Source organism: Abramis brama, assembly GCF_963993115.1.
Source record: "Abramis brama genome assembly, chromosome: 16".
Taxonomy (NCBI): domain Eukaryota; kingdom Metazoa; phylum Chordata; class Actinopteri; order Cypriniformes; family Leuciscidae; genus Abramis; species Abramis brama.
The window spans coordinates 7,900,353-7,925,516 of record NC_139978.1 but is presented as its reverse complement, the minus strand read 5'-3'; the positions used below and the strand labels follow the sequence as shown (position 1 = coordinate 7,925,516).

The 25,164-nt window shown below is 40.5% G+C and overlaps 1 protein-coding gene across 1 annotated transcript in view; it reads right to left on the bottom strand.

Annotated features, from left to right (window-relative positions):
- Positions 1–25,164, bottom strand: part of frmd3 (FERM domain containing 3) — a 74,426-nt gene that overhangs the window by 23,703 nt on the left and 25,559 nt on the right. Inside the window, exons 5-12 of the mRNA XM_084087815.1 lie at positions 23,950–24,047; positions 23,508–23,631; positions 23,105–23,192; positions 22,872–22,960; positions 16,271–16,334; positions 3,095–3,183; positions 850–924; positions 629–697 (exon numbers count right to left, since the gene is read on the bottom strand). Coding sequence (XP_083943941.1) covers positions 629–697; positions 850–924; positions 3,095–3,183; positions 16,271–16,334; positions 22,872–22,960; positions 23,105–23,192; positions 23,508–23,631; positions 23,950–24,047 — 696 coding nt within the window. The remainder of the gene's footprint in view (positions 1–628; positions 698–849; positions 925–3,094; positions 3,184–16,270; positions 16,335–22,871; positions 22,961–23,104; positions 23,193–23,507; positions 23,632–23,949; positions 24,048–25,164) is intronic.

The window sequence follows — 25,164 nt, the reverse complement described above, 5'->3', positions numbered from 1 at the left end:
ACACACTTGAGTACACTTTTAAAAGGTGCACTTTGTAATAATGTCAATTTAACAGTTTTAGTTTCAAATCATACAAATGTTTACATTTTAATTTACAATTAAAGTTAGTATTTTAAATATACTAAATTGCAAGTTTATCATTACAAATGTATAATTACAAGTTTATTTAAAATTACTTATTAATTATTAAATACATGTTAATACATTTTCATTTAATTGCAAATAACATGCAATTAAATGTCCAAAAACATAACATTTAGTTCGAACTCAAGTAATATTATTTCCATATTAAGTGCTAAATGTAAAAATAAGGGGAAAGAGGTCATTACATACATAAGTCTCAAAAACACAGTATCCAAAATATAATTTGTTTAATTGCGAGGGTCAGCGTGAGGATGGAAAATGGTCAAAGAATGCTTAAATGGATTATACAGTAAGTGGACTTTATACAAAAAAAAAAGAAGAAAAAAAAGAAAAGCTAAGTGTACTGTATATTATGACCCTTTAAAACCATATAAAGAGCCCGATCCCCACAACCTTCTAACCCACAAACAGTATGTCTGAGTGAAGTGTCATCTAGATACAGTAAGAAAAGTGGTGGTAAGATATATTGAAAATTGATGCTGACCTGTGTACAACAGGAGGTTCTCTCTGAATCTTCGAACTGGCTTCAATCACTTCTTTAGCCACCCGACCACTGGAATCAAACCAGAAACAATCATTTTATCCATTTAAATAATGTGAAATAAAATGACACATAAGTAAAGTGAAATTATTAATCATATTAGCATGCCTGACATATGATTTACTCTTATCAGGTAAGAGGTTAATGCAGCCAAATCATCTCACCTGTAGCGAAATCGGCTTCCCTTGAAAAATATACTGCTGCTGGACACAGTCTTTATCTGACTTGACTTTGCACATCTAAATCACATAAATCAGAGAAATGCAATAACATTTAGTTATGACTGAAATTGCGTTGCTTATATAAACTCGAAATTGTGAGAAAAAAAGTCCGAATTGTGAGATAAAAAGTCACAAAGTATGTGTTTATTATCTTCCACTTCACATCAGGTGTTCTCCTTAAGTTGAGACCTTTATACTGTCTTAAAACCTATTTTTGTAGTTTGGCCTTTGCGTTAGAGCAATGAAAATGGTGTTAATGCATCTTATTGAATGTATGTATGCAGTGTGAAAGTATGTGTTTGGTAACACTTTATTTGATAGTCCACTTTAGACATTCTATAGCTATAACTTTGCAACATGTCAACTAACTCTCATTAGAGTATTATTAGACTGTCTGCTTAATTTCTGCTAACACTTTATTTTGATGCTCCTCAACTGACGTTCTACTGACTATAAGTAACATTGCAACTACATGTTAACATATTGATCTAACCAAAACCTAACAGTCTACTAATACTCTAATGAAAGTTAGTTGAAATGTAGTTGCAAATTAATGAGAGTTAGCGGACAACAACAATATAGTTGTTGCAAAGTTACTTATAGTTAGCAGAATGTCTAAAGTGGACTATTGATATAAAATGTAACCTTATTTTTAAATTTGTAAAGCACTTTAGACTTTCTGTTTTTAAATGTACTTTAGAAATAAATGTGTATTGCATTTTATTGTAATGTGTGTATCTTTGTTACCAGCTTATCTTACATTGCATGTCCTGTAAGCAGGACCATATGGAGTCTGTGCCTGCAGTTTCTTCCAGCTAACAGACTGCAGTATTCTCATTTCCATTTAACAGTTTTTGCTATATATAAATCCATTCAGCATAATTCAGCAGATTTTCTAGCAGATAATCAGTGTAAAAAGTGTACTGATACTGTGTGGCCTGCTCAGGAGAGCAGTTTGTCATTGATTGACTGATGTGTGTGTTGTTAATATGAAGACAGGGATAACTGCCAGTGTCCTGGTTTGATATGTGCAGGCCTGCTGTCATTAAAGCTCTTAATTAAAGGGCTTTCTACAGTAATGTGACACCACTCACACATAGTAACCAGAGACAGAGAAAGAGACAGAGGCACTTATATCAGGGTCCTTCTCAGGAAGCGGCGCCATTCGTGTGCTGTGTTTGTCCTAATGACCTCATACTGATATAATCACCAGGATCTAGAACTTAGTCACATTATATGCAAAATCTATTTTCAAAAATGTATAGGTTTCATTGAATTTTAACTCATGATTTCACAATATATTTTTTTTCTAAAATGCTTTATGCACTTTCTGTTCAACTCTGTTATGTTGTGACATTCTCAAAATATGATTTGAGGAGTGAAATCATGAAAAACAAACCAAGGTAAGTTTAAATTACATTCCACATTTCATTAAGTAACTTGCATTGTCACAGTAGTCCATCAAAGTGAAAATCTTTACTAAAAATATCACTAAAATAATAACTGTAAATTATGTGGTGTACTATATCAGACATTTCTTTCACTGATCCAAAAACTCCCAAAGATTTTATATTTTAACAGGGTTGGCACAAAAAAAGAGAAAAGTCATGGGTTAATACACATACATACATACATTTAATTATTTTAGCATTACATTAGTACTATTTTCTGACATTGACCCATACACTGTTCCAAATTTTGTAAGATTTTTAAATGTTTTTTAAAAGTCTCTTATGCTACAGTAAAACCAGTAATATTGTAAAAGAAAAATGCTATTTAAAATAACTGTTTTAATTTAGAATATATTTAAAGCTGAATTTTCAGCATCAACATTACTCCAGTCTTCAGTGTCACATGATCCTTCAGAAATCATTCTGATATGATGATGATTTGCTGCTCAAGATTATATATATATATATATATATATATATATATATATATATATATATTATCAATTTTGAAATTTAAAGTTATGCTGCTTAATATTTTTATGGAAACCATTTTTTCCAGGATTGTTTATTGAACAGAAAGTAAAAAATAAAAAACCTTTGAATGGTGCTGTATAAAAACACCAAACCACAAGCAAATGCAAGAGAGAGACACATACGAAGTGTGAAGAAGAGAGAGAGAGTGAGTAAGAGAGAGAGAGAGAAAGAGTGAGAGAGAGAGATAAAAGGACGGCTCTCACTTGTAAAATGCCTGATTTTCCACAGCACATTTCCACAGATGTTTACAGGCTGCTGGTGTGGAGGTGTGGAATGTCAGAACCAGTTTCTTCTGCAGAGAGATGAAAAGACAGAATGAATAACTGAAGCGTGGAATCTTAGCAAAGGTGACAACAATCAACTTAAGTGAACAGGGAGGTAAAAGGACATAAAAATATCTATAAATTACACGGAGATGGAATCTGAGCACAATGTCATAAATAATGAGAGCTGAACAAAATGCTGACCCAAATCTGTGTGCATATTAGTGAGAGTGATGGCCGCTGAGTGCAGGATGGCTTTACCGGGAAGAGTGCAGGGAACATGAGAGTGTGGATCAATATAACACGTCATAACGGCACAGTCGGTTAACCGGTTAGCAGTACATTGACTGGAACGAACACAATGTACACTACAATTATTAACCTTCATTTACACTACAGATACTGCAATATATTTTACAAGGACATATATTAGTGTAATAAAGGAGTAAATCACAAGGAGCTGTGCATCACCATAATTTTACAAAGATTGTGGGTTAGTCACAACAAATAATGAAAGTCTCCAATGACCAATAAATAATTATATTTATTATGATTAATAATCACAATAAACAATTCTCATAAGTAATATAGCTGCGAGCAGCAATTATCGGGATTCAAGCGCTTTAAGGCCTTTAATCACATTTGTGAAAAAGTATTATGTTTTATTTAGCAAACATGTAACCACTTAGATCATGCATGGAAAAGACCATTTACAGCCAATACAGGCAATTTACAGAAATAGGAAATATAGTAGTTTTAAAGCTTTTTAACAGTTATCGAGGTTGAGCCAAAAACCACTAGTTCGCGAAAGTAGATTTTTAAAATAATCTCTGATATTTAACGAACAGTTCCATTGACTGCGGTGGTCCTAGAGTCAAAGTTGCTCTGAATGAGTTCTACCATATGGTATGAATGTCACGGGTATGTGTGAAAAACCATGTGATATATAATCCTTTACACATGTCAAAAAAGCGAAGGCGCCCCCCGGAGGGGCGATTTCTTTCGGATTCCTCACAAGCCTCTAGGGCCTTGAGTCAAACAGGCCCAGCGAACTTCGTCCCAATCAGCCTCCGTTAACCTTGTCTGACAGCTGCTCAAAATTCATTGGCCGACAGAGGCCGTGTTTTTCGAGATACATGAATATCCTCGAAGACAATGGTGGCACCTTAGACAAAGACACCGCATGTCGGTTTTCAAATCAATTGGACTGACTGTTGCACATAGACGTTTTCGTGGATTTTTTTAGCCTGGCTGAGCCTGGATCAGCCAATCGTCGAGATAGGAACACAGGGACTCGGCTCGGGAGGCACTGAAGTGGCCCGAAGCGGAGTCTGAGTGTGCCATGCAACACTTACCAGGTTCCAGGGTGGGGCAGAGGGTGCGTGGGAAGGCCGGGTGGCGTCCCCGAACCGCACACTGCCCGCTGGCGCTCACTGCCATCCGCACCCTCTTGAGACCCAGAGATAGAGAAGCTGCTCTTACTGAAAATTTGGGTACCGCTGACTGAGATGCCAGCGGCGGAACACACTTTGGCGATGTCTCGCACCTCTGCAAGGTTTAGCCCTGGGGTGCTTCTGGACCACCAGCGTGGACATCATCTGACCGAGGGCCAGCGCTGTGACTTAAACCACGGTCAGTCACTATGCGCAGCTCAACCCCGGCTCAGAACTACCTTCGTGCATTGAGTGTTTTGGCCTTCCACAGACTTGTAGGGTGGCCATCACATGCAGGGAAGAGTCGGTCTGCAATTAGCAAAGCCGCCCCACCACCAAGGGTAGTAAGAGAGGAAAAACTTTTTCTGCAGATTTTGGCATGTTTGGCTTGCCATATTGGCGCCAATATGCTTCCATACTGCCAAAGTTTTTCACACACATCCAGGCAGGCATGGAGGCGGGGCAATGCGTTTACGCGTCGCACAGCACCCCCCCCAGAGTAGCCCGGGAAAGTGTGGCTGTCAAGTCTGAATCTGATTCAGCATGGGCACACACACCATTATAGTGGCAATGGCATTATAGTGGCATCATCTTCATTTCCAGAGCGTAACAGCCCTCCCTCCGATGCAGCGATCGACATCTGATCCTCCCCTGGAGCCCCGAATGAAATGTTTGGTCCCTCATTTGGTCACTCTAAAGCTGTTTTAAAACAGTCCATATTGTTAAAAGCGCTATATAAATGAAGGTGACTTGACTTGACTCATAAGAAGGACCAGTAATCCCATCCGAGAGCTGCCAGGCATGCGAGACAGTGAACGTGGCCGTCAAACTCGATGGCACATGGCACGCTGAACGCTAAAGCCCTCATGAGAAAGGCAAGACAAACAACGTGCCGACGTGGTCATGCTCTCATGAGAGAGCATAAACCACCCACGAACGCAGTCTCAGCATGTTTGCGATGTGCTAGAGGAGTGAGGGGCCCGAGGAGGTGGTCTCGTCGGGGAACGCTCACTGTAATCCTTAGATCACCAGCGCTATTAGCCAAAGTAGCCCTTTTCTGGTTGCCACCAGAAGAGGAACTAGATCGGGGAATAGGCAAAGGGACTCCACCTCGTTTGAGGCACTTGAGTCTCGACCGTGCATCTAGAGTGCCGAACGATGCGCACTGGGTTGCCGTGACAACCCGGGCTGTCAGCCGGCAGCTCGATGGCGCACGGAACGCTGAGCGGCTCAAGCCTTTATGAGAAAGGGGAGACGAACAACGTGCCGACGTGGTCATGCTCTCATGAGAGAAAATTAACCACCCACGAACGCAGTCTCAACACGCTTAAGCCCAGGCATGTGAAACAGTGATCGTGGCCGTCACATGAGGACAGGAAACGACCGCATCCAGAAACACAGTTTGAATGGCATCTTGAAAAAGATGCAGTGTCAAATCGTGTATGCTCTTTCAGGAAACTGCTCTTTCTGGTGCTGAAGCACCCAGGGATGACCGCGGCTACACAAACAGGACGATAGTGCAAGCCTGATGTGAGCACTCACATTCTCATTGAAGGCGCAACATTCTGAGCTGTGAAAACAGCTGTTTTGCTCTCTGTGAGATGGCGGACAGCACTGTCTGTGCTGTAACACCAACACCAGCTTAAAGAGGCGTTCTCCTGAAGAAGCAGACTCGTCTTTTGAAGTTAAAACACTCTCAGATAAGACTGCAGAGCAGGAACAGCATTCACTGTCTGGCTCCCAAGTGAAAGACAAAGATGCGACGCACGTGCTGCTCTTTATATGCTCGCGATGCACAGCAGCTGATGCAATTATCGCACACCAATGTGCATTGGCTCGTTTAGTTTACCCTCGAAGTAGATTGGTCTCTCAAGCGAGATCCCCAGTTCTTCAGTTATTACGTACGCCATAGTGAACTGACGAAGGGGAACTAAAATCTGTATATCTGTATTAAAGCAACACCAAAGATTCTTTTGTACCTTAAAATAATGTTTCCAAAATCGTTTCAGTGGTTCATCAACTCGTAACAGGGTGAACGTCACTTCTGCATTCGCTTTGCGGCCCTCTATCGGCTATAACCGCACTATGCAAGTTTGCCAGATCGGGTAGCGGATCTATAGTTCGAATGAGACATAAGAAACTACAAATTTGACTTGCTTTACGGCAAGCGTTACAATAGTCAATAGGTGGAGCAAGGCTCTAGGTGGAGCGTACTCGGCAGATACATATAAATGGAAGATACCCAGCAGCCAGGTAGCTTTTGAATTGTCATGACGGAGTCTGCAAATAAAAGGAAAGGTATGATGTCGGAGGAGGCGAAGAAAAGAATACGGGAGCATGATAGAGAAAGAGCTCGAACTAGAGTGAACATTGGACCGGCTTACACTTGTTGGCAAGAGCTGAAGGAGGCTACCAGATGCAAGACTGTTGGTCACTTGGCTTTGTTGCTACTGGACTTGTAAGTAATAATCTTTTTTTTTTCCAACAGTGTGCATCTGTGTACATGGTAGACTGTTTTATATATCGATTGGCTCATGTTAGCTAAGGCGTTAAAGGTTGGATAAACAAATAGCGTGCGTGCAACGATAGGCTGCGGTAGGGTAAATTATTTACAACAGCGGTAATGGGCAATTCTGCTTCCAACCTGTAGGGGGACCGAAGAGGAAGAGTGCTTTGGTGATGGTCAATATAAGTCTTCTTCTAAATATATCTTTTGTCCTTGCATTGTGGCTCAATCAGTGTCACACCTGAATGAATGGCTCATTATGCAGAGTGGGTGGGACATTGTATTCTCAGGTGTAAACCACTCCTCGTTCACGCCCCCCTCGTATATTGGCTTTCCAAGCAAAACCTGTCTTACCCAATTTAAATCAATGTATTGTTTTATGTGAACGATAAAGCAAGACTATTTCCACATAATTTTGAAGCCGACAACATCCATTAGTCAAAAGTCTTATTGACACATATTTAGTATGAGTTTTGTGGTCTTATTTCAGCAACTTTCATTTTTATTTTTTTCAATAACCACGCATAAACATTATTCTCTTAAAAATACAAACATCTACATACATGTGGCTTACATATTATGGTAGCCCTGTTTGTGCTATATAGAGTGAATTTACACCTTTGCCATTATCATGTTTATAAATAACTGAAAAAAGCACAAATGTCAGGGCATGTCAGAACATCCCAAGGGCCCCCAAAACACCCTAGACCCCAGAGGGTTAAGTACAGAATTTAAAAAAGGTGCTTCATCCAAATCAGTTTGTTTTTGTTTGTTTTTGTACTGGAACTATGTTTTATAATTCAGCACCAAGGTATGAAATATGGTGCTACATTGTGAATATAAATAGAGGTTATTGTTAAGACCTTTATCTTTAACTATATTCCCAGGTATAGCACAGCCTTATGTACCGCCTTGCTTTTGTAATACAGTTACTTAATAATAAATAATCAAGCATATAAATTTACATCAAAGGGTTTATTTTAGTTTTTAGGCAGTTTAATGTTCCAAGGCTGATTATTAAAACAAACTTTTTTCTTTTTGTTATTTAAGGATTTCATTAAAACTGTCTTGGAGTGAATCATAAGTCTTCAGAAATCATACTGATTTGCTGCCCAAGAAACATTTTCTATTATTATTAATATTGAAAACAGTTGCTGTTTAATATTTTTGTGAGAACTATGATAAATGTTTTCAGGATTCTTTGAATAGAAACTATGAATAGAAACTTCAAAAAACAGCATTTATTTGAAAGTGAAAAGAATGCAAAAGTCTATTCTGTGACTTTAGATCAATTTAATGCATCCTTGTGGAATAAAAGTATTTTCTTTCAAAAGAAAATCTTATTGACCTCAAACATTTGAACGGTAGTTTACACAATAGCTAATGAAAATGTGTTTCACATCATAAATGTTTCTATATTGTGTTCATTAACTGCTCAGGAGGACATGAACTGGTTCGTAATGATAATTCTATGTTAGATGAATCATCATGCATGAGAGGACAAAAGCTACATCAGTGCTGTAATGAAAATGTATAGCGGTATTGGTTTTCTTCTGGATCGATATGCATCAGATTCCCGGTTCTCTAGTTAACACAATGAGATTACAGTGAAGTGAATGTGCTAATCTGGCAACCGAACTATGTGACACCCTGAGCCCATCAAATATATATGCTGGATTATACGACCAGGTCTGAAGCGGAGGTGAATATGTATGTGTTAGGCCAGTGTGACAGAGATATTTATGAGGTCTGAAAAAGTGCTGTGAAAAACAGAACTGTCAGGAGAATAAGTTCCATTAACCCTACGCGTGTGTAATCTGATCCGGGGATCAATAGATGGAGTACTAAGCAGAACAGTGAATCCAGGCAGAAATCAATACAAACCACTTCCAGGCCGTTTAGCATCAAACTGCCGCCCCCTGCAATTCACTGCTGTAAGCTCAGACTGAGCTTAGAGTCACGTCATAAAAACAAAACTAAATGTCAGAGCGCTCCCCCATCCTAAGCTCAGAGAGATCTGAATTTGACAGTCAACTACTCATTTGAGCTTAGAGCGGGAATCCTGCAGTAAACTAACTGTGATTACAAATGGTGTTCTCAAACTGGGGTTCACAGAGTACCCTCAGGTGGTAGGCTATAGCACAAACCTAAAATTAACACTAAAATATTATAAAAATACAAAATAGATTTGATTTAAATTGTTATTTTTTCATGTTTAATTTAATTTCTAATAGCTGATTAATTTTAATACATCTTTATAGATATATATGTGTTAGGGTTATGTTGATTTTTCATGGACTCTGAGTTTGCTTTTTCTTGTTTCCTGTGTTTTTGTTCCTGTTTCCTTCTTTTTCATATGTTTCCCGCCACTCATTTGTTACAATGGTTACCGATTATATTCACCTCCCCCTCCTTGTATTTCCTTTTATTTATTAAGTCATCAGTTTGATTCTAGTTTTGGTAACACTTTATTTTGATGGTAACTTTATTTTCTGTTCTGTTCTGTTATTTTCTTCTAGAAACAAACTTTGTTGCATTATTTTCCTGTTATCTCTGTAAAGCTGCTTTGAAACAATCTGTATCGTAAAAAGCGCTATATAAATAAATGCGACTTGACTTGACTTCATTTTGATGCTCCCCAAACAGACATTCTACTGACTATAAGTAACTTTGCAACTACATGTCAACTTATTCTACTAACCCTAACCTAACAGTCTATTAATACTCTAATGAGAGTTAGTTGGCATGTAGTTGCAAAGTGGAAATAAAGTGCAACTAAAGCGTAACCCAAGTTTTCGTCCAGTATTGTCTTTGCCACTGTTTGTAAAGCTGTTGTGTTTGTTCCTATTATCCTGGGTTATCGTCTTTGTTTTGGTTTTTGATCAATACATTTAATACAGCTGTGATTATATCCACCTCACCTGCACGTAACAATAAGATGTGGAAATGTGGATAGCCCACATTTTTACATTGCAATGAAAAACCTGTGAGAAGACAAATCATTGTTCTTCATTGTTCAAAAAAAGAATTCTACGGAAGACTGTATTCTCGTAATTTTGACTTTATTCTCAAAATATTACGACTTTATTCTCAAAATATTTCGACTTTATTCTCGTAATTTTTTGTAAAAAAAATGTTTAGGGATTTTTTTTTTTTTTTACGTTGTGGTTCAGAGCTTCCGTAAAAAAGACTGTAAAAATTGTAAAAATAAAAACTTGTTAATTGATTAATTATACGTTACTTTCAGGGTTATGTTGTGTTTTCATTTATGTGCCTGTTTCTTGTGTTTCCTTGCAGTTTAGTCTTGTTAATACACATAGCCTTGTTAGTTTCCTTTGTTTCTGATTATTACACCTGTGTCTCAAATAGTCCCATTGTTTGCTTTTGTGTATATATATATCCTATATATCCTATATATATATATATATATATATATATATATATATATCCTGTTTTGTTTTGTCAAGTCAAGTCATCTAAAAAATAAATAGTGTCATTGTTCAGCTGAGGTCAGTTCAGTGTTGATTCAGTTAAGTTGTAAAGAATATCAATTGTAAAATTAGTTAGCAGTTCAGCAGAAAAACAGTAATGTCGTAATCCAGTTCAGTTCAGTTCAGTTCATCCAGTTCAGTTCACTTAATGTTGAATATTAAGTGTCCCCAACTAAGCAAGCCAGAGGCGACAGTTAGGCTACACACATTAATAATTTATTAAAATGAAAAGGACCTTCCCAGAAAACAATACAGTGTCTGCCCAAATCCGGGCCACATCCGGTACATGTGGATTCCAGGAGGAATCCAGGAGGAATCCAGGAAATGTTTGGAGGTATTTTTGGAATAATACTCAGTACTTAAATGTATAATTACAGTCTAACAAAAACACCTTAAAGTACCATAGTGTATACCAAAGTGTAACCATAAAAACTAATTAATTATAAACGTTAAACACAATGCTAGGATACTCTAGGTGGTTGCATAATATATAACACTACGAGTTACATCAGTGAATGACGAATGGGGTTTCACTTAGAAGCCTATCACCTTTGAGATTTAGAAAACGAGACAATGGCATGGAAAATGGCTTGGGTTTGCGGAATTTGCATGCCGCCTCACTGCATGGGTATAAAAGGAGCGGTGGCAATCTCGCATTATGTTTTTGCTTCGGAGCCAAGAGTAATCTTCACTCCTACAAGCCATTCTGAGATCTGTTGGATGGTGAATTCCAGCGAGTTCACATTGCCTGCTGATCTGTGCAGTGATCTGCCAGTCATGTGCTTATCCCTGGTCGCTTCAGCACTCTGCAGAGTTTTCCCTCTCACAAAAGAGCTTGCGCGTGGTACACTTCTGGTTGTGGTCGGACTGTTTCTCAGTTTGATGGGCACAATCACTGCCTTGCGTGTTTGGGCATCGATCACGCTAAGGCAGCTTTTGTGGATGAATCATGTTCTCATTGCGGGGGTTCTCAATGGCCTCACTAGAGTGAGAGTCCCCTCATCCACACCCCGATCTACCCCCTCTTCAAAAGGTGGTACTTTGGCTGGTGGACAGGGTGACATGAGGGACCCTCTTGCATGCCGAAACCCGCGGGCGTCCTCCGGAGTGAGAGGCATGCCAGCATTGTCCGAGTCAGATCCCGAGTTGACAGCCATGCTTTCCCGGGCAGCCGCGAGCATCGGGCTCGAGTGGAACCCACCCCCAATACCTTTCTTCCCAGAGGTGCATGAGGAGGTCACAAGGTCCTGGAAGTCTCCACTGTCTTCCCGCGATCGCTCGGCGACCTTCTCCGCCTTTCCTCCCCTTGATGGGGCCGCGTCCAAAGGGTACACTGGGGTTCCCCCAGTTGAACACTCTGTTGCGATGCAGCTGTGTCCTCAGAGCGCTTTTTCTCGTGGTGACCCAAAGAACCCCTCCAAAGCCTGTAGGTTTTCGTCAACTCTCATCGCGAAAATCCTATAGAGCTGTGGGGCAGGCTGCTGCCTCTTTGCATGCCATGGCCATCCTGCAGGTTTACCAGGCACAGATGCTCAGGGACAAGCACGAGGGCAGGACTGACCAAGGGCTCTTTGATGAGCTGCGTGCCGCCACCGACCTCGCTCTCTGGGTGACGAAGGGGACCGCACACTCCCTGGGCCAGGTGATGTCTATGAATGTGGTCCAGGAGAGACACCTTTGGCCCAACCTATCTGATATGAGAGACGCCGATTGAACCCATTTCCTTGACTCTCCCATATCCCAGGCTGGCCTCTTCGGCGGCGTGGTCGAGGACTTCGCCCAACAGTTCTTGACCACCCAGAAGTAGGCTGAGGCTATAAAGCATATTCTGCCCCAACAGCCTGCTGCTGCCTCCACCCAGCCATTGGCCCAGAATCCTCACCCTGCTCACCGCCGAGGGCACCCTCCTGCGGCTCCCGCCCCTCCCACCCGGCCCCAGCAGCAGCCTTCATCTGGGCCGTGCCGTGGAGGTAGCCGCAGGAAGGCACCACAGGCCGCTCCGGCCCTGCAGCCCGCTAAATGCCAGGCTAAGCGGCGCCCCTGAGACGGGCTGCTCAGAGATGGCACTCAGTTCTTTCCAGGAGATGGTAGCAGGACCACTCCTTCCCCCGGCCCTCCACCGGAGCCGCAGGAGGGTGCCCTCGAGAATCTTTTGAATCTTTTGTTCTCCACTCCCCGCTGCTAGCCCCCCACCTTAATGTGGGTAAAGAAAGAACCTTACACATCCATCTCTGAGCCATCAGAGGTCTCAGATGACAGTGTGCGCCGCTCACGAGCCTCGCCACTCTCGTCCCCCTTTGTTGCCAGACCCTTGGAAGAGCAGGCCCCGTGGAAGGCTCGTCCTTCCCTGGCCTCCTCTGTCAGGACCGTACCCCCACACCGGGACGCTATGCCTCCCACTTCCACGCCGGTTATTCCGCCTCGCTGCCCCATCGAGGGTACGTCTGAGGTTCGCATGACCCCGCTGGTACAGTTTTTGGGAGCTTGGTTTGAGCTTCCCAACCTGTCCCGCTGGGTCGTGAGAACCATCAGGCTCGGCTATGCGATTCAGTTTGCACGGTCTCCTCCCCGCTTCCAGGGAGTCCGCTACACCATGGTCGGTGGCAATGCCCCTGTAATGCGTACGGAGGTCACCACCCTACTGGCGAAGGGTGTGATCGAGACTGTCCCTCCAACCGAAATGAAGTCCAGCTTCTACAGCCCCTACTTCATTGTACCAAAGAAAATCGATGGGTTACGGACAATCCTGGACCTGCGCATCCTGAACTGATCCCTTCACAGGCTTCCTTGGATGTTGACAGCGAAATGCATTTTCGAATGTGTTCTTCTTTTGGATTGGTTTGCAGCGATCGACCTTGGCTTACCAGATGCAAGGTTGACCATGCCCCCTTGGTGTGAAGGCTCACTCCACTAGGAGTGTGGCTTCCTCTTGGGCTCTAGCGCATGGCACCTCCCTGACAGACATCTGCAGAGCTGCAGGCTGGGCGACATCTAACACATTCACAAGATTCTATAATCTCCGAGTGTAGCCAGTGTCCTCTCATGTACTTGTCACCAGTGGCCGGTAATAGGACCCGTTCGGTGTCATCGGTGTCACCAGAGTGCTGCCCTGTTGCTCAGCCCTCGTGATTGGCTAGGTGTTCCATGTGCATGGTTCCCCCACTTGGTGACCCCCACACGTGTATTTCCATGGTCAGCCGCCTTTGAGCTCATGTTTTCCTTCTCTCTCTCGAGGTTGAAACATTCCACCATGCGGGCTGGACACCTCTGAGCCTCCATATGCATCCCATACTCGGGTCATATGTGTATTCTAAGTCCTCCCTATGGGTAGGCATTGTGTTACATGTTCCTCCTGGGATATGTTACCCAGTGTACCTTGGTATTCTTGCGTTAAGCCTAGCCCTTCGTCCGTGCTATTTCCCTCGTTCCTCCTACGTCCCTCTGCCACAACCGCTGTACCGCAGGAATTGCCTCAGTTCAGTCTCGGCTCCTCAGCGAGGAAACATAATGCGAAATTGCCACCGCTCCTCCTTTTATACCCACGTGGTGGGGCGGAGTCGCGACATGCAAATTCCGCAGACCCAAGGCATTTTCCATGCCATTGGCTCGTTTTCTAAAACTCGAAGGTGATAGGCTTCTAAGCGAAACCCCATTCGTCAATCACAGACGTAACGTCTCCGTTCCCTCCTCAGGGAACGAGAGATATATACGTAACCAAGACGTTCACCCCTAGTCTTTATAATATTCAGTGTAATATTACATGTTGTAATATTATGTTATAATATTACAATGTAAGTCTATGTGATTTTTTACTAACTTTATTGTCCACAATCAAAACAAATCTACTCAATAAGCCACAGGTATTATTCATATCAGTGCTGGACGAAGTCTTTAAGGTCTGGTTAAATGCCTGTCTCTAAGTATGAGCAATAAAACAGAAATCATTCTGTGAGATTTGAGTAGCAGAACAGGTCAGCCATTGCTCAACCTCTTAGGATAGTGAACAGTCTGCACTCCAACACTTCTGAGTGGAATAGTGCATATCACAGACAGACGTGTGCTTGTGTGAAACACAGTCACATGTCCAGTATAAGTAAACACACACACACACACACATACACATCTGTTCGAGTGTGTGTGAACATGCAGATAGGAGCAAACTTCCAGCATACAATGGTTCTTACTGTTCACACATACAGTATCAACCCAGAAACTTTCAGACTTGCATGTGTGAACCAGACAGGTGACATGGTGTACAGAATTAACACACAAAGGTCTAGACATCGAACAACACTTTAGTTTCATACCCATCATATAATATGCATAACTTCAGAAGCAACCAAGCAAATATGTAATACTTTTAAACAAATGGTTTTCAATCTTTTTGACTCAAGGGCCTAATAACTTTTGCAGTTTTAATGGATAAGGATTATAAGGATATAATAAAACACGTACCACTGTAATATTCAGTTTATAATATCTATAAACATATGATAATTTTTTTTATTTATCCCTTAAAAAAAAGCTTTTAGGAATTATTTTTGATTATTTTTCATTAACATAACTAATTCTATGAGATTATTCTGAATTGTGGACAGTATCATTGCTTAAATTTCATTAAAAAAATATTCCATTATTCCACATTCCACAACAATTTTAATTAGAAAATCCAGTGAAATACTTGATAATTATGATGTTTTTCACAATTGTGCATTTCTGATTGACAGTGTTGCTCATGAAATTCTTATGAATACTCTATGTTGGGCACTACAACTAAAGTCTGATTAAAATCAGGACAGATATGTGGGTGAGGAACTGTAAGGCTGTATAATAATAATTAATAAGTTAATCAATGGCCATGATGTATATGTTTACTCACCAGCAATGGAAAAGTTCACACAGAGAAAAGAAGACAGAAGCACATGTAAAACTAGATTTAAAGCGTGACACAAACAGAATGATAGGCACAGGAAGCTGAATAAAGGCCCGTTCCACCAAGGATGATAATAATAACTATATTAGTGGCCACACCAACAGCCGCTTATATTCGGTTTATTATCAGTGCATGCTGTAGTTACGTCGTCAGCCACTTTAAATGCTCAAGTTTTTTAAAGTCTGATGAATTCTGATTGGCTTTTTATTATTCATCAGCTAAGGGGAAAAAATTGTTCTGAAAGTTATTTCAATGATATTGTTCCTCTGTGCAGTTATCGTTATAGATGTGTTTTGGGTTCTATTATTATATAATTACAATGATTTTGTTTAAATTTTATACTTATAGTTATCCTTATAATTATTATCCTTGGTGTGAATGGGCCTTAAATCTGTACTAATCGGAAATCTGTGTGAAAATGTTGAGGTGAAAGAGCCATTTGATATGTTTTATTATGTATAAATGTAGTTATGTATACTATGTATAATGAAGAATAGGGACATGGGAATGTTAATAAATATATAAAAGACAATGTGAGTGAGTTTACCTAAGGTCATAAATGAATGTAAGATAACATAAGATTGTGTTTATAACATCCTCATGATGTAATGCACTGCATAAAAAAAAAAAGCCAGAATGGTTTTAAGTCAAAGTAAATTGGTGTTGCATGGTGGGTAAATGCATTATGAACCATATGACTACAATGAACGTGAGCTTTAAAAGAAAAACAGTTTACAAGATAATATATCCTACCTCTCTCTGCACACCAATCACATAGAATGTTTTCCCTTCGAACTTAAATTTGCTGACATCTGCCCTGCAAGAGTGAGACATTACAAATTAAATGTTACAAGTGAAATGTTTTTCAATGCAAAAACATCATGTCAACAGTCAGACATAAGAGAGAGAGAGAGAGAGAGAGAGAGAGAGAGAGAGAGAGAGAGAGAGAGAGAGAGAGATTAATAGACATATAAAACTCTTCAAACATCTAGCCTTGAGTGCATTTATCTGCTTGTTGACTGTGGACTGGTGTTAACAACACTACAAAACCTTAAGTCATAGATCATGAGCACTCACAGAACACTCATTGATCAGCTGATGTATACTCCGTCTGATCGACTGGCCTTACATAATGTCTGTGAGTCAGCGCGCACAGGCTTTAAACTGTCGGGAAACAGTTTGGTTTACAAGCTCACAGGCTGATTTTGAGGCTGAACAGCTCCTAGTTTGCAGTTCAATGTGCAAGGTTCATGGCAACAAATCTTTGAAAGATATTCAAGTTGCAAGATATCCTTAAGCACTGTATACATTCCGCTTTGTTTCTGTTCACAGCAACGATGATAACTACAACAATAACGATAATTATAGTTTTAATAATTCTTAGCATTTAAAATGGCAGACAGTTAAACTGCAGTGCATCCTTATAATAAACAGAACGCTATCGAGTATGGTTATACCACACTGAGATAGGCATAAAGTATGCATGTTACCGGCCATTGTTTTAATCTACTCGCATCAAATTCAAAATAAATTTTTATGGATGTACTGGATATTATTCAGCGCCGTGCTGAACATCACAATGCTGGGTTTGCCTATGCTGCCGTCACGTTCTTTGCTCCATCTGGATGAAGATACGGAGCAAAGACTGTGCAGCAAGTTGTGTTGACAGAGTTTTAGTTTTTAAGAAGAAATCATTTTAGAATAGTGACAAAGAATTCATTCATGACTTTGTGAGAACAACACACAGCATCCGTCTATGTCCGAGCACATGCGCACTTTGGTCAGAGCGGTAATAATGTGATTAAGGTGTTTACATGCCTGTTCATTATGATTAAAATCAGCATACGCCACATAGTTTAATGCGATTATGAGCTTAATCTCATTAGTTTGATCAAAGTATTGGGTTAATAATCACATTATGAGGGTGCATGTCAATGTCAATGTCAATGTCACTTTTATTTGTATAGCACCATTCAAACAACACATGTTGACCAATGTGCTTTACACCATCTCAATAAAACAATACAACAATATTTAAACAAGCTGATTAAAAAAAAAAAGAAATATATATAGTAATAATCATTATCATCAAATAGATGAATAGGCCATTTCAAACAGGTGTGTCTTAAGTTGTACTTTAAAAACATGTACAGAATCAGCGTCCCTAACATGTGATGGTAAGCTATTCCAAAGTTTTGGAGCAACTACCCCAAAGGCACGATCCCCTTTCTGGCTTAACTTGGTCCTCGGAACTTTTAACAAGTTTTGAGTTGATGATCTCAAGGTTCTACCTGTCTTGTACCCTATTAACAAATCTGATAAATAAGTCGGTGCAAGGCCGTGAAGAGATTTATACACTAATAAAAGGAGTTTAAAATCAATTCTGTATTGTACAGGGAGCCAATGTAAACGGACCAAGGACGGTGTGATGTGTTCACGTTTTTTAGTGTTAGTTAATAATCTCGCTGCAGCATTTTGTACCTTTTGCAGCCGCTGAATAGATGCTTGACTAATACCCTTATATAAAGAATTGCAATAGTCAAGTCTCGAGGATATAAGAGCATGTATTGCAATTTCAAGGCTCTTATGTGTCAAACATGATTTCATTTTAGCCAAATTTCTCAAGTGAAAAAAACTTGACTTGACCACATAATTTACCTGTGCATTCAATTTCAGTGCACTATCAATATAAACACCCAAGTTTTTAACACGATCTTTCACATATAATGACAGTGATCCGAAATTTAACTCCGCTGCGCCTTTGGTTCCTCTAGGGCCAAACACTACAACTTCTGTCTTTTTTTCATTGAGGTATAAAAAATTACAAGCAAGCCATGATTTAAGATCGGACAGGCAAGACATTAGAGATTGCACATTATTTCCATTTTGTAACGGTAAATATATTTGCAAGTCATCTGCATAACAATGAAATGTGATGTCGTACTTCTTAAAAATGTCTCCTAATGGGAGCATATAAAGAGAAAAAAGCGTAGGGGCCAGGATAGAGCCTTGTGGCACACCACATTTAAGTGATGTCGATCTCGATGTATACGGGCCCAGTCTCACTGCCATGGTTCTGGCAGTCAAGTAAGACTTAAACCAATCTAGGGCCCTCCCCTGAATTCCCACATATTCCTCTAGCCGTGAAAGCATTACTGTGTGATCTATAGTGTCAAAAGCCGCAGTTAAGTCTAATAAAACTAACACTGCTGAATCACCAGCATCCACTGTCATCAGCAAATCATTAAACACTTTTACAAGGGCAGTCTCTGTGGAATGATGCTTCTTAAAACCAGACTGGTAAACTTCACCAATATTACTCTGTTCTAAATATACATGTAATTGATTAAACACTACTTTTTCTAAAATTTTAGACATGAATGAAAGATGGGAGACCGGTCTAAAATGGGTCAGGTCAGTTTGATCTAAGTTAGGTTTTTTATGTAAACATACTCATTGACGATAATGACACCAAACTAGGGGTCGACCGATTAATCGGTCGGACGATTAATCGGCCGATTTTATGCATTTTTTAACATAATCGGCATCTGCCAATATCCAGCATATCAAGCCGATTATTAGGCGGGCGCATCTGTGGGCAGCCTAGTGTTGTTGTTGTTGTGGAACACGTGTTCGTCGCGCTGTGCCTAGAGTAATTTTCCAGCAGAGTGAGCAGACCTCATCCAGTGCCTAAGGAAGGAGCTAAGTTCCTTGGAGAAAACTCCTTTATATTTAATTAAAACCTTTTGATATGTTACTGCCAGCTTCGAGAAAAAATACGAATAGGCGACATGACATTCGGCTACTTTGGATATTGATAGCGTAGTTGAGGTTGCATTAGCACACCAGAAGGGTTGCTATCATGTCACAATAAGTAAGCAAGAATTTTGCAATTACAGACAGAGAATCTGGGACTTTTATTTGTTCTGTTTTGTGTGTTATATTTGAGAGGGTTGTCACTCAATGCAGAGAAATAAGTAATAAAAAAGTGACCAACGCACTATAGTAAAGGAGACTGACTATAGACTGGCTTTGCTTTGCTAGCGTCGTCGCTAGTGTTGGGTAGCTACAGACAGACCCAGTGCTGAAAACGGACGTTAGAAACGTGACGCTAGTCAGCAGTTAACTTTAGCATACCGTTAGCTAGTAGCTGGATTAAACACTGTTAAAATGCTGGCCAAACAGTGTAATGTGTGACTGTATTTCACTGTAGACTAGGGGTGGAACGGTACATGTATTCGTATTGAACCGAAACGGTACGGGCGTCACGGTTCGGTGTATAAATTTACACGGAGAATACATGGTATAAAAATAAATAAAACTTGTGTGCAAATTAATTAATGTAATGCGGAACTACTGTTATACGCGGGTTCTTTAGGGACACCTAATCTGTAGCTCCACCTTTTAGCTCTGAAGCAGGCTGCGATGTAAAGATTGCAATGCTGGAATATGGTGTGTGTGGGAGAGAGGGGGCGCAATCGAAAAGTCGCGTGTGTTTAAAGTCGCAAAGTGTTGACTTATATTTGTGTGTGTGTGTGTGAGGCGCAGATGCGATCGAACAGTGGAAACATAAAAACATACACCATCATTTTGTTTATACAAGACATCATTCAAACTGCAAAGTGTTTAAGTTACTGTTAATTAAAAATTTAAGGAAAACAAATATATTAATCTGAAATGTAGCAAATAAATTTTCAATTCATTCAGGTACAATTACCAAACATATCTCAAGGTCTTTTTGTCTTTTGTACAAGTGCAGATTGGTCAAGTGTTCAATAAATGTTTTTGTTGAGAAATCTTGTCTATCTTAAGTAATTATTTGTGTTACATTTTATCTTTCAAATAGAGGTTAAAAACAAGCACATAATCGGCCAAATATCGGCCAAAATAAATCGGCAGCATTAATCGGCCATCGGCCGACCCGGATTTCAAAAGATCGGCATCAGCATCGGCCTGAAAAAACCCATATCGGTCGACCTCAACACCAAACCATGAACAGAAAGATCTGAGGGCTTAAATACACAGAGATGATCATTAAAGGGACAAGAAACAGGTGCGGAACTTTAATTAGAAACTATGGCAAAAAACTAGAAATGAAAATTAGGCCAACAGAAACAGGGAAAACCATGAAAACTAAACTAAAGTGAATCTGACTATGACCTTACACCCCAACAGGAAGGAGGGAGGGGTTCTGGAGATGGGCGAGGAACCGAAGGATGAGACCTTGGATGAGCTGGCAGAAGGAAAAGCCAAGGTGGAGATTATAGAGGGAGGAGCTAGGGCAGAGATGGGAGGAGCCAGAGGATGACCCAGAGCAGAGCCAGGATGAAGGCCCATGGCAATACTGATGGAGGGAGGAGCCAAGATGGATCCAGGAGCCCCGACTGAGGTGAAGTTGTGATAAGAGACCCAGGAGTAATCAAGGAGACGTGGACCCAGGGTAAAGCTGAAGACCTGGGGGGCCAATGTGGAGCCTCAGGTGTGCATTACTGAGGTGGCGGCGTGGGCTTGGCCAAAGGATAATGGTGGAACCGGAGGGAAGGAGGAGCCTAGCTAAGCCAGAAGGGTGAAGGGTTGAGGCACAGCAGGAGATGCAAGTCTGAACCAGAGTGACAAAAGACCAAGGAGAGCCAGGAGGACGAAAGACCCCGGTTGAACCTGAGGGATGACAGACCAAAGTGGAGCCGATGGGTCGGAGGGCTGAGATGAAGTCCGGGGCTCAGAGGCTTGAGGCGTAACTGGACCAAGGTGGAACTGATGTCTGGGAAGCCCAAGGTGGATCCGAGCAGCTGGGCGGAACCACAGAAGGAGGAGCCGAGGGGCTGAAGGGAGACAGTGGAGGCATGGCCTAGGAACTGGAGGGAGAGGCAGAGGAGGAGGGAGAGGGAGGCTGGGCAGGACCATCCGTGTCGAAGGATACTTGAAGCTGGGTAGAGCCAATGGTGATTACGGAGACCTGGAGCTAGGCAGAGCCAACGGTGATGAAGCAGACTTGGAGCTGGGTAGAGCCAATGGTGATGACGGAGACCTGGAGCTAGGCAGAGCCAACGGTGATGAAGCAGACTTGGAGCTAGTCTGATTTAATGACAATGAATATGACTTGGGACTGGACTGAACCATCAGAGACAAAGATGACTTGGAACTGGGCTGAACCAGCAGAGATGAAGATGGCTTGGAACTGGGCTGAACCAGCAGATAGAAAGACAATTTGGGACTAGACAGGACCAGCGGAGACTGGAGACCTTGAAACATTTCATTATCCAGCTCATCAAATAATAATTCCTTGGGAACCCACCTCATTGATAATTGATTACTCTGGCAATCGCTCTGGCTCTATCTTCGTAGCATGATACGGCATGGCTGAAGGCTGGCTGGGCTCTGGGTCCAGAGTGGGGTCTTCATCAGCGAGGCAGACAGTGAATAGTGAATTAGTCGCATCTGAAAAAGTACCCACTCCACATATTTGGCAAAACTCCCTCAAGGACCTTCCATGAGCAGGCGTGTCTTGGTCCACTTGTTGAGGCTGGTGTGATATAAAACTGCAGAGCGAGTGGTCCTGATATTGAGTCAGGCATGGCAGATCTAAGAAATCCCTTGTGTGGTCCTCGAAGGAACAATCCTCTTGTTCAAGGAGAAGCAGGTGTACAGCTGGAATATCCATTCCTTTTTTCCCTTTAAATCCTTTATTCTGTCATGGTTGCATGCAGCGAGTCGAATAAAGATGATGTGTGATGCAGAATGCACAAATAAATACACTTTTAATAAACACCAGAGAAAGAGAAAAACACTACACTTAAACATTGACATTCTTTAAATTTTGGTGGATTCTGATTGGCTGTCAAAGTTTTTATCATTCATTCATTCATTTTATCAAATTTTTCAGAAAGTGATTCCAACTATATTGCTCCTCAGTTTCGTTATTGTTATAGTTATGATGTGGACGCCTCTACTATCAAAGAATCAGAACAAAATAAACTTTACAGTGATAGTTATAATTATGGTTATCATCCTTGGTGTGAACAGTCTATAAGTGGGTGTTTCTTTCCAGAAAAAACTGGAAAGTGGACACTAGACTTTTTGCAGAATTTTTGAAATCCAGTTAATTCAATAGGAATCCACGTGATTGGGAATTTCACAACAGGTGGATTCGCACGTTGACCAACAGAAAGCTTCTTGTTTTAAAAGTGGCTTCTGTGTGAGCTGTGCTTCATCACTACACAACTGACAATAGACAATGGACCTTTTTGACATTTTTATGACCGCACCTTACACTAAACTACACTGAGTAGGATGAGGTGGAGATGGAGAGTGAATCTGAGGGTGCAGCTAATGATAAAATGTTTTTCAAAGTTACCATTTTAAAAGATGTATCCTCTTATTTCCCTGGAAAACTACAAACCCTCTTGCAGTGAATCCCAGGAAAGCTGTGGATCCTGTGAAATCCTGAAACGAATTAAATCAAAGATCAGATTTATGATGTTTTAGCTATATATATTGTATTTTATATGTACTTAAAACTAGATATTTACTAGATACTAGATGCAGTATATAATAGATATGTTGTAAGTTTCTGAGGCAAGTCAGTACCTTGCACGGGTGTGGGTCCACTCCATATGTGTCTAGTGTGTAGGCCCTCTGAAGAAGGTTTAACTCGGCGAGTGCAGGACACTGTCCCCTACAGAAACAATGTAATTTTACAATCTAAGATCTCCAACTACATAAACCCCTGGTTTCACAAACAAGGCTTAAGCCAAGTTCCAGACTAAAATGCATATTTAAGTTGTTTTAACTAAAAGCATTTTAAAATGTATTATTTCACAATATTACTGTTTTTGCTGTATTTATGATCAAATAAAGGCAGCATTGGTGAGCATAAGAGACAACTTTCAAACATTAAATAATCATACTGACCTCAAACTTTTGAACAGTTGTATCGCACAAATAAATGTAGAATTCCAATTGGCAGACAGCTTAATTTTTTTTCTCTCACCTCAGCTCATTTTGGTGGATCTCTATGATCTTGCGCTCTAATTTGAGGGACTGTTTGGGGAAGAGCTTGAAGTCGCTGATGTAGTCAACAGGATGTTCCTCAGGATCATAGTCCCCAAGTTCAGCTAGAACAAGACAAACAGCCTTAAAAATCATCAAATAACCACATGAAAAAGCTAAAGAGCCCATTAAGATACCTGTGTATCTAGAACAAGAGACTATCCTCTGTTCCTGATCTAAATTAGGTTCATATCCATTAGAAGCAAGAAAAAAATGGAAAGAGGTTTGAAATATGACTGCTCATTAGTTAAAAAGCTTCCAGAAGAAAATTGCTCAGGAACACCATGCTATTGGTGCTATCAATCAAATAATATTCAAGCTTTGGTTGCAAAACACAATGTAATGAAATGTGTGATTGGTTGTAGATGAAGTTGTATTCTTACCCTGCACTATACAGGCTCCAAGATACGCAGCATCGGCGAACGGACATAAAAGCCTACCGTGGTACACGTCTCTCTTCAACTGTAGGTACAGAAGGTACCTGACACCGAGAAACAACAAGAGAAGAGATATTTCAAAAGTGTCTTAGTGTTATTTCAACATGAATCATTCACCATGGATTCTTTCTCTATGGCTGCATTCAAACTAAAACCCTTGTGAAAAAGAAGTCCTTTACTTCACTTTAGCAAACTTTCAAAAAGAGCACTTATTACGTCAACAATACAGTTTAAAAGAATATACCTAAGTGCAAACTTTATGTTTTTGCAACGTCATATAGTGCAATTCATAAATTATTTTATAATTAAGGGCAAATCATGTGCACAATAATAATTGTCAACTTAGAATGACGTAAAAAAAAATGATTTAGAATTGAACAGTTGAAAATGTCAGGTTCAGTGTGATTTTTGCTGTTCACACTTGGATCTAAAAAAACTATGTGAGGGACATAGAGATCTGTCCTATAGACTAATAAGCACAAACACACCAGTAACAATAACAGCACCCCAAAATCCTACTGAAATGTGTGGAACATCTAAAACAATAGGATGCTATGTCTCAAAGTTTGACAGCTGTAGAATGACCTTCTAGTTTCACAATTGGCTGGCATTTAATAAAAATAAAATGTTGATAGCCTTCAGTTCTGGCATCCTGTTCTGATTTTCAGAGCAGAAATGTCTACCAGATGGTCTGTGCTCACTGGGAAACTAGCCCACATACATAACTACACTAACATTACTAGGAACTGAGCATTCAACACTACTGTTTCCTTTAAGAAATGTTACTTTTGTAAGGCCCTTAAAATAAGTGCACATGACACACCTCACCGAGGTAAGTCTGAACTGACAATGACATTTAAGACGGAATACGGACATGCACTTATAACATAAGTACAACATGATATAAATATAACATAATCTCTATGAGAATATGTACTTAATTTTTAACAAAGTACCAAAAAAGTGCATTTGGCTGTGTTCTATGTATGTACAGTAGGAGCTCTCTCTCTCTCTCTCTCTATATATATATATATATATATATATATATACATATATATATGTAAGGGATAACGTAGAGCGAGGCGGTTGTTATAGCGAATACAACCCCGACAGGCTGATCAGGACCCCGACGCGAAACGGAGGTATACTTATTAGCCATGT